The following is a 10,674-nucleotide window of genomic DNA, read 5'->3' on the forward strand; positions in this document are numbered from 1 at the left end:
TCCTTATAGCCTGCAAAGTTTCTGCAGAAAAATCTGCTGCTAGTGTTACGGGGGTTCCTTTGTATGTGACTCTTTCTTTTTTTCTTGCTGCCTTAAAATTTTTCTCTTTATTTGTAACTTTAGCCATTTTAATTATGATATGTCTTGGTGTGGGTCTCTTTGAGTTCATCTTTTTTAGAACTCTCTGTGAATCCCTATACTTGGAAATCTATTTCCTTCTTCAGCTTTGGGAACTTTTCAGCCCTAATTTCATTAAACACATTTTCTGCCCCTTTCTCTCTCTCTCCTCCTTCTGGGATTCCTATAATCCAAATGTTAGTATGTTTGATGTTGTCACAGATGTCCCTTAAACTATCCTCACTTTTAAAGTTTCATTTTTCTTTTTCCTGTTTTGACTGGGTGGTTTCCATTATTCTACCTACCTGAATACTTATGTGTTTCTCTATATCACCTAGTCTGCTATTAATTCCTTCAAGTGCAATGTGAAAAAGAGAGTCTCTTTAGCAATTGATGTTGGGAAAATTGGACAGCCCATATAAGTCAATGAAGTTAGAACACACCCTCTCACCATACACAAAAATAAACTCAAAATGGCTTAAAGACTTAAGCATAAGACATGACACCATAAAACTCCTAGAAGAGATCATAAACAAAACATTATCTGACATAAATCATATCAATGTTTTCTAAGGTCAGTCTCCCAAGGCAATAGAAATAAAAACAAAAATAAACAAATGGGACCTAATCAAACTTACAAGCCTTTGTACAGCAAAGGAAACCATCAACAAAATGAAAAGACAACTTACAGAATGGGAGAAAATATTTGCAAATGATGTCACTGACAAGAGATTAATTTCCAAAATATATAATCAGCTCATACAACTCAACAACAACAACAAAAAAGCAACCCAATTGAAAAATGGGTAGAAGACTTAACTAGAGATTTCTCCAAAGAAGAAAACAGATGGCCAATAGGCACATGAAAAGATACTCATCATCACTTATAAAAATGCAAATCAAAACTACAATGAGGTACCACCTCACAGTGGTCAGAATGGCCATCGTTAAAAAGTCTACAAATAACAAATGATGGAGAGGGTATGGAGAAAAGGGAACCCTCCTACACTGTTGCTGGGAATGTAAGTTGGTGCAGTCACTGTGGAAAACAGCATGGAGGTTCCTCAGAAAACTAAAAATAGAATTACCATATGATCCAGCAATCCCACTCCTGGGCATATATCCAGACAAATCTACAATTCAAAAAGATACACACACTCCTATTTTCATTGCAGCTCATGCAGCTCAATATGAAAAAAACAAACAACCCAATCCAAAAATGGGCAAAAGACCCAAATAGACATTTCTCCAAAGAAGATATACAGATTGCCAACAAACACATGAAAGGATGCTCAGCATCACTAATCATTAGAGAAATGCAAATCAAAACTTCAATGAGGTATCACTTCACACCAGTCAGAATGGTCATCATCAAAAAATCTACAAACAATAAGTGCTGGAGAGGGTGTGGAGAAAAGGGAACCCTCTTGCACTGTTGGTGGGAATGTAAATTGATACAGCCACTATGGAGAACAGTATGGAGGTTCCTTAAAAAACTAAAAATAGAACTACCATATGACCCAGCAATCCCACTACTGGGCATATACCCTGAGAAAACCATAATTCAAAAAGAGTCATGTACCACAATGTTCATTGCAGCTCTATTTACAATAGCCAAGACATGGAAACAACCTAAGTGTCCATCGACAGATGAATGGATAAAGAAGATGTGGCACATATATACAATGGAATATTACTCAGCCATAAAAAGAAACGAAATGGAGTTATTTGTAGTGAGGTAGATGGACCTAGAGACTGTCATACAGAGTGAAGTAAGTCAGAAAGAGAAAAACAAATGCTGTCTGCTAACACATATATATGGAATCTAAAAAAAAAAAAAGAAGGTTCTGAAGAACCTAAGGGCAGGACGGGAATAAAGATGCAGACATAGAGAATGGACTCGAGGACATGGGGAGGGGGCAGGTTAAGCTGGGACGAAGTGAAAGAGTGGTATGGACATATATACGCTACCAAATGTAAAATAGATAGCTAGTGGGAAGCAGCCAAATAGCACAGGGAGATCAGCTCAGTGCTTTGTGACCACCTAGAGGGGTGGGATAGGGAGGGTGGGAGGGAGATGTAAGAGAGAGGAGATATGGGGATATATGTATACATATAGCTGATTCACTTTGTTATAAAGCAGAAACTAACACACCATTGTAAAGCAATTATACTCCAGTAAAGATGTTTTTTTATTTATTTTATTTATTTTATTTTTTATTTTTTTAATGCTATTCTTGTCTGCTTACATTCTTTTTATGTATGTATGTATGTATGGCTGTGTTGGGTCTTCGTTTCTGTGCGAGGGCTTTCTCTAGTTGTGGCAAGCGGGGGCCACTCTTCATCGCGGTGCGGGGGCCACTCTTCATCGCGGTGCGCGGGCCTCTCACTATCGCGGCCTCTCTTGTTGCGGAGCACAGGCTCCAGACGCGCAGGCTCAGTAATTGTGGCTCACGGGCCGAGTTGCTCCGCGGCATGTGGGATCTTCCGAGACCAGGGTTCGAACCCGCGTCCCCTGCATTGGCAGGCAGATTCTCAACCACTGCGCCACCAGGGAAGCCCTCCAATAAAGATGTTTAAAAAAAAGAAAGACAAATCCAGCAAGAGATAGAGATGAGAGAATTTCAGAGAATAAGAGCCTTGGAGGCTGTGAGCCCAAATCCAGACCTTTAGTTCTTGATTCATGCCTTGGGTGCTGTGAGGAAGCTAGAACCCTCCTCAGCTACAGGATCGCTCAACTCCTTTTTTTTGGTTTAAACTAATGTATCAATATTAAGTTCTTACTCCTTGTAAGAAAAGTTTCTTCACTAATATTGAGCATACTGGAGAGAGTCCAGACCAACCTCACCTCTATTTCCCACTGTCTGTACTCTTGAATCTCCTTGAGTCTCAGTTTACTCATCTGTACAATGAGGACAAGCATCCGCATGCTCAAGTTGCTATGCAGGTAAATATAATAATATGGGGAAAGTGTTTGGGATATAGTAGATGCCCAATAAACAATAATGTTTTAATATCACCAATTTAATCATTTTTCAGGCTAGGTATTGCTCAGAGGTCATAACAAAACAGAGAAACAAAATTAAAAAGTAAGACTTTAGGAACAGAAAAAACTGATTTGAAATTGTACTTCAGTGCTTTGTGGATGGTCTTTATCAGCTGGCATCCATTAGGACAGTGCTGACTTTAGCAAAGTGGCTTAAAGGAGATGTTTTCTCTCCTATAATTGGAGGTCCAGAGGTGGGGTTGGAACCAGGAACAATTTGGATGTTCAATGTTGTCAACCCACACTCTTTACATTTTTGCACTTCTCTAGAGCAGATTTTTTCTAAACTTGGTTCCCCTCGTGGTCAAAAGATGTCTGTCTGGAGTATCTGGGAAAAAATTATTGCTTGTTCCAAGCCAATAGGAGAGAGAATTGCATTAGTTTCTCAGATTTCTCTTATGGACACAAATTGGCCTAAGTCAGTCTCATTTGAGTCACTTGCCAGTAAGGGACATGAAATTACCTTAATTGGTTTAGCCTAGCTATTGGTGGTTGTTTGAATGTTGGAATGTTAAACAAAATATCTCTCATCACTCATTGACCTTTCTGACTCTCTGATTCTCCTCCTGTAAAACACTTAAATCACAGGTTTCTGAGAGAATGACAAGATCAAATGAATGTTGTACCTTCAATAGTATTTAGTGGAATGTAACTGTTCAATGACTGGATGACATTATTACTGACACAATATCACATGACAGAAGGTGGAAGAGTCAACTCACCAGTCACAAACACCTGGGTGCCCTGACCTGACTGGTACTCTATGTCAGGTTTTCCCTCCTTGAACTTCACACAAAAGTAGGTGCTGGCAACCGCAAGAGTGATTTCACTGATGCGGATGGAAAAGTCCCTGTTGCCAACTTTGGCCGTTTTTCCAATTTGTGTTACTCTGGGAAAGAGACCACTTTTGAAATTGTAGATTAATTCATGATTTGGTCTAGTCCCCTTGAACCATAAGACGGATCCATTAAGAAATGAATCTGGTACACTGCAACTCAAGGCGAGTGTTTCCCCAGTTGATACAGTCTGTGATATCTCAGCCTGTTGCACCTTGAGCATCTCATCTGTGGCTCCTGGAAAGAAACTCAAAATCATCTCCCATTTCCCTGGCTCTGGCCAGGAAACTGGATCCAGATCATGGTTGGGCCTCGTTCATTAATTGTTTTAGTGACATATATGAATACCCACACACTAAGTTCAGAGCAAGTGGAAGCAGCTCTTCCCTGAATGCTAACAGAGGGAAATCAGTTCAGAGGACCAGATGCATCACTTCCCCAATTTTATTTCTCAGCCCCTAAGCAAGATAAGGCGAGGATGGATAAGGAGGCCTGGGTCTGTGAATGGGTAGTGTTTATAGGCATGAGTCCTTCTTCCTATCTAAATGCCAAAAATTGCTCAATACATTTGGAGATGGATCCAAGATTCCTCTTCTTACCTCACACATCCAGAGAGTTTGGGATTGGCCTTCATCTCTCCTTTGAAGGGCAACAGACATTAGTACTGAGAGGTGTGAAGAAAGGGGAAGACAAGAAATCAGAAACCTAAATATCAGGTGGCATATTCTTGAAGGCAGAGTGTGGGTTTTTTGCTTATCTCCTCAAGAGGGAAGACTGGGACAGTTTATTCTCCTCAGCAAAAAGAGAGTAGAGCCTCAAGGGATCTCATCAGTTTTGGAGGGTGCCACTGACGCCTAACCCCCACTTCCACCAACATTACTACCCCATACGATGTCAGGTCCTGGTTATAATCTCTCCTTTCAAGTTGTCAAAGCATCAAGCCACAGATGACCTAAGATGTAGGTTGGGAAGAAAAGGGAACTCTTGGCTGGTGAAGCCAGGAAAGAATGACAGGTAAGCCACCTATACTCACATTTTTCTGCTTGAAGGAAATGTGTGAATTTTTCCTGGTCAGTTGGATGCCATGGAATGTGGCTAGACTTGAGAAAACATTACTGGGGAAGACCAGTTTTCCTGGCAGAACAGAGGGACATCCTCATCTCACTGTATCTCATGGAATTAATTCAGAGAATGGCAAGGAGTAAGAAGCACTGGTGGTCCTCTGAGAATAAAAGAACAGCAGAACTTGGAGTATAACTCTCAGGGTAGACCAGGGAAAGGTCAAGTGCCAGGAGAGTGACTCAACCCCTCCAAGAGGGCTTTCCTAAACAAGACCTGGAAGTGGGTGACCCTCAGCACCCCTCCTTCTGGTCTCAACATTCCCCAGAAGTTACTCCTCACCATAATAGGAGGACACACCCAGCCATTGGCTTCCTGTGTGGTGAACAAGGTGACTGGATTGTCTTGACCTCTCTGGTACATGTCACCAGGCCTCAATCTCATTCCATTTGGAAATGGATGAGTGGGATTGAGTGGAATTGTGCAGGCTGGAAGAGATTTCACCTGCCTGAGGATCCCTTTGCTTTGGCTCATGAGATATTGGGCTTTTGGGGGCAAACTTCAACCATGTTGAGATTCTGTCCTGAACCCAGAGCTAAGATGTAGTTGCAAGTGTCTGTGACTGATATTCAGGGTCAGGAAATAGGTCATAATAGACACAGTGCATATTCCTGGGTCCAGGTTTGTCCCTAAACCTCAGAAAGGCTAGTCTTCCAAGTCTCAGTTTTCCAACTTTTTGGACATACGTGCAAAGAGTACATACATGTACTGCATTTTACCTACCCAACACATTTTCAATTGGAAATGTCCATTGCCTTATATTGTTTCTTGTGGCTCTGGCAGTTAGAGAAGGGCATGGCCTGTCAACATGGCTTGATTAAATATTGGGTATAGGAACCCAGAATGACTGTTCAGAAGGGCCATCTGCAGAATCCCAGCCTACAGGGTAGTTTGTGAATGAAGGAGCACCATATCCAGTGTATAATAATGATTTGGTACATCTTGAAGATTTTTTAAAAACTTATCTTAAAAATCAGAAAGATGGAGTTTGTCAGACTGTACTCAACACTCACAGACACATAGGTGCCTGGACCAGATATATACTCCATGTCAGGGTGCCCTATCGTTAACTTCATACAGTAATAGGTGCCAGCATCCTTAGGCGACACATCAATGATACGGATGGAATAGTCTGTTTCGTTGGCCATTGGGTTTACCAATTGGGATACTCGGGGGAATTGGCTTCCATTGAAAATGTAGATTAATTGTCTTTCAAGCCCAGTGACCTCGAACCACAAGACAGGCCCTGCTGGGGACAGAGCAGGAATGTTGCTGCCCAAGGTTATGACATCTCCAGCCTTGGCTGACACTGAACTCTCAGGCTGGTTCATCTGGAGCTCTTCACCTGAAGTTCCTGGAAAGAAACTTTGTGTCATTTCTCATGTTCCTTGTCTTGGTGCAAAATGTTCTGAGGGTCTGGTTCTAGTTCAAGGTGGGGTCTGATTGCACACTCTTAAGCAACATGTATGGGCACCAAAGTATGAAAATTATAAATTTGGCTGCCATGTGGGATGAGGAGAAGGGGACCAGAGTATAGACAGGAGGATGGGACTTTCCTTCTCCATCAAGATATAAGGATAGCTTGGAGCGTAGTGGGCACATATTTTCAATGAACCATCCTTCAATGAACCAATGAATACATTTATATTAAATTAAAAATGTGAAATAAAATTTGAGTCAGATTTTTCTTTATGTCCCAGAACTAGAGACAAGGCCCCAAGCTAAGGGCATTTTGCTGATAACCAACATACTATATTCAGAGTGCAACTTTCATATAGAGGCATCTCCCTTTTTCATGTGGAAGCCCACTTATCCCATGTGCCCAGTTACACATCGAGACTTGCATTTTCCATGAAATTTACATTTTCCCTAAGGGGTGAAATATTGATTATTGGAGTATGAAAACATCAGTTATTACAATGTTTCATGTTCATTGATGCTCAACCCAATGCAACAAATTCTTATTCCTTAGTAGTTAATTGCTCTTGTTATATGTTCTTGAGTATCACATAAGGAGCACTGACATTGAGTTCATGGAAGATACACAGAATATTTGCAAGATAAATTCTACAAACTATGGAAGATTTTTCTCCTGAATTATTTCTCAATCTTAGCATATTTGTTTTCCAGTTTTGAATAACAAATAACCACAAACTTAGTGGCTTAAAAAAAACATATTTATGATTTCATGGTTTATGTGAATCAGGAATTCAGGTATAGCTTACCTTAGCTGTCGTCCACAGAAAGATGATATGAAGACACAGGGAAAATTCCATTTACAATTTAAAGAATGTTTGAAGTTATCAGAAGCTAGGAGAGAGGCCTAGAACAGATTCTCCCTCATAGTTTATAGCAGCTTTATTTGTAATTGCCAGAACTTGAAAACAACAAGATCTGCAGTAGGTGAATGGATAAAGAAATTGTAGTAAATTCAGACAGTGGGATATTATTCAGCACTGAAAAGAAATGAGCTAATAAGCCCTGAAAGGATTTCAATGAACCTTAAATGCTTATTACTAATTCAAAGGATGAGCCTACATGATGCAGGATTCTAATTATATGACATGGAAACTATATGACATTAAAAACTAGGGCAACAATAAAAATATTAGTGGTTGCCAAGGGTTAGGATGGAAATAGGGATAAATAGGCAGAGCACAGAGAATTTTTAGGGTGATGAATCTACTCTGTATAATACCATAAATTTGGTGGATGCATATCATGATACATCCAAACCCATGGAATGTAAAACAACAAGAGTAAACCATAATACAAAGTATGGACTTTAGGTGTTAATAATTTGTCAATACAGGTTCATCAATTGTAACAACTGCACAACTCTGTTGGAGGATGCTAAAAAGGGTAAAGACAAAGATGTGTGGGGGCAGGGGGCACAATGATGTATGGGAAATCCTTGTACCTTCTGATCAATTTTGCTGTGAACCTAAAACTGTATTGAAATATAAAGTCTATTATTTTAAAAGTCATTGCCATACCGTGTGTCATCTAGATTTTCTTCTACATTATCTTCTAAGAGTTTTATAGTTTTGTGTTTTACATGTAGGTCTATGATCCATTTTGAGTTAATTTTTGTGAAGAGTGACTTTGTTCTTCTCCAGCAATGTGTTGGCTATTCTGGATCTTTTGTCCCTTCATATAAACTTCAGAATCAATTTGTCAATATCTATAAAATAACTTGCTGGTCTTTAATTGGATTGCATTTAATCTATAAATCAAGTTGAGAAGAACTGATATCTTGACAATATTGATCTTACTACCTATAAGATCTTACATACATATTCAGCTCTTCTTTGATGTCTTTGATCAGTTTTGTAGCTTTCTTCATACAGATCTTATACATATTAGGTTTATACCTAAGTATTCCATTTTTTGGAGCTAATGTAAATGGTCATATGTTTGTTTCAATATGTAGAAATGCAACTGATTTTGTGTGTTGATCTTGTATCCTGCCACCTTGCTGAACTCATTTAGCTCTGAGAGGTTTTTTTTTTTTTTAACATCTTTATTGGAGTTAGTTTCTGCTGTATAACAAAGTGAATCAGCTATACATATACATATATCCCTATATCTTCTTCCTCTTGCCTCTCCCTCCCACCCTCCCTATCTCACCTCTCTAGGTGGACACAAAGCACCATAGCTCTGAGATTTTTTTGATTGTTTGTGTTTTTTTAGTAGATTCTTTGGGATATTCTATGTAGAAAATCATGCTTTCTGCAGCAGTTTTATTTCTTCATTTCCAATATATATTTCTTTCATTCTTCCTCTCTCTTTTTCTCTTTCCACTATGTTGAATAAGAGTTGTGAGAATAGATACCCTTGCTTTTTTCCTTATCTTAGAAAGAAAACATTCAGTCTTTCACCATTGAGTATAGTGATTGCTGTAGGGTTTCTGTGGATGTTTTTTATCAAGTTGAGGAAATTCCTCCCTATTTCTAGTTTGTTGAGAGTTTTCATCATTAATGGGTATTGGATATGTCAAGTGCTTTTTTGCATCAATTGATGTGATCATGCAAATTTTTCTTCTTTAACTTGATGTGATGGATTACAATGATTGATTTTCAGATATTGAAACTAAGGTCTGACTTATAGTATATAACATTATACAATGTTAAATTCTATTTGCCAATATTTTGTTGAGGAATTTTGCATCTAAGATCATGACAGATATTGGGCTATAGTTTCCTTTTTTATGTACAGTCTTTATCTACTTTTACTATCAAGGTAATAATTTCCTCATAAAATGAGTTAGCAAGTGTTGCCTTCTTTTCTATTTTCTTGAGGAGATTGTATAAAATTGGTGTTAATTCTTCTTTAGATGTTTGCTAAAATTCTCCAGTGGGCATGGGTGGCTCACATATTTTATTCTCTCAAGATCCAAGCCTTCCCCCCTTCTTCTTTATACTCAGATAATGGTCTTGCTTCCTCTTTCATCTGGTCTAAACCCCTCAAGTTATCTGCTGTGGCAATTGGGACTCAAAGTTTCTACCAACATGGACCAATGTCCTTTGGGAAGAGACTCCACAAACTTGTTTAGGTTTTTCAGCAAATAGAGGCAGAACCACGCAGTTATGTTGGGGAGACTGCAGGGCTCAGGTTCCATCACTGATCTAAAGAGACCTCTACTGTGAACTTCTGGCCAGTGTTCTATGAGCACTCAGACCTCTGCAAAGCTTTAACACTGATTATCTCCTGATGGGGGCATTGTGGATTCTTTTCTTGCCTTATAATTTCATCTTTTCTAAGCTGTTTTTCTTTGTTTAGTGGGTAGCATATGTGTGCTGTTGATAAGTGAAAAGAAAGACCCTATATTCCCAGTAGCTAGGGGATGAGAGCTGTGATGTGTGTTGTGCTTAGCCCTCTGAGCATGGGGATGAGTCCATTACCTGAGCAAAAGGGTATGGAAAAGACACAGACACCAAGAGATTTTGTCAGCTGGGGGCCATTCAAGTCTACATCTCTAAATCCTGCCTGTTTTGCAGTGGGACAAAGAAATCCCTCGAAAAGAAATTCTACAGAAGTATATGGGGAGAAAAGAGTAAACAGGCAGAGGGAGGTCCCACTCATCTGTAAGTTTCAGCATCAGAGCCAGCAGCAGGGATGGCAGACGTGGACATGATGAGGAAACAAAGACAGACATTGTGTTGGCCCTTGGAGCCTGCTCTGTCAGAATGTGGTCCTGGAGAGGCCTGGGACTCTGTGCTCTGAGGAGAGAGGACAGTTCCTGCTTCCATGATGTCAAAGGAAGGGGATCATGATGAGAGGAAATGCTGTGGGACTGTGACACTTTTTCTTCGAGATTATAAATTGAACAGACAAGGTTGCTACAAAGGGATAATTTGCTGCTGGAAATGTCCAGGGTTTCCTGAGCTAAGGGGTGTGACACCTGAGGCTTGTCCTCCTTCCCAGGCCTCATCCCATCTTGGAGAGTCTCCCTAATCCCACAGCCTTTGCCTATCTAGCATCCTCAGAGACACAGTCTGGGCCAGACGCTTTTGGAACCTTGTGATGGGCAGGTGTGTAACAGCTCCTACATGA

At 39.9% G+C, this 10,674-nt stretch overlaps 1 protein-coding gene across 1 annotated transcript; it reads right to left on the bottom strand.

The window, feature by feature from the left end:
- Nucleotides 1-3,429: 3,429 nt before the first annotated feature.
- LOC133104169 (signal-regulatory protein beta-2-like) lies at nucleotides 3,430-10,552 on the bottom strand. The gene is made up of 5 exons (XM_061209829.1): nucleotides 10,200-10,552; nucleotides 6,128-6,483; nucleotides 4,852-4,863; nucleotides 3,882-4,227; nucleotides 3,430-3,508 (listed from the first exon to the last, which is right to left on the bottom strand). Exons 1-5 carry the CDS (start codon nucleotides 10,550-10,552, stop codon nucleotides 3,430-3,432), a joined length of 1,146 nt encoding a protein of 381 aa, XP_061065812.1.
- Nucleotides 10,553-10,674: the final 122 nt, after the last annotated feature.

The sequence above is a fragment of the Eubalaena glacialis genome, chromosome 13, assembly GCF_028564815.1.
Source record: "Eubalaena glacialis isolate mEubGla1 chromosome 13, mEubGla1.1.hap2.+ XY, whole genome shotgun sequence".
In the NCBI taxonomy this organism is placed as follows: domain Eukaryota; kingdom Metazoa; phylum Chordata; class Mammalia; order Artiodactyla; family Balaenidae; genus Eubalaena; species Eubalaena glacialis.

Bases quoted from the DNA above. Each gene is read 5' to 3' on its own strand.
- LOC133104169 (XM_061209829.1), bottom strand. From the start codon at position 10,552: ATGAGGCCTGGGAAGGAGGACAAGCCTCAGGTGTCACACCCCTTAGCT. The intron at 6,484-10,199 runs GTGGGACCTCCC...AATGACACAAAG, and splicing joins ATGCTGAAACTTACAGATGA to TTTCTTTCCAGGAACTTCAG. The intron at 3,509-3,881 runs GTTGACTCTTCC...GCTTGGAACAAG, and splicing joins CAGGTGTTTGTGACTGGTGA to CAATAATTTTTTCCCAGATA.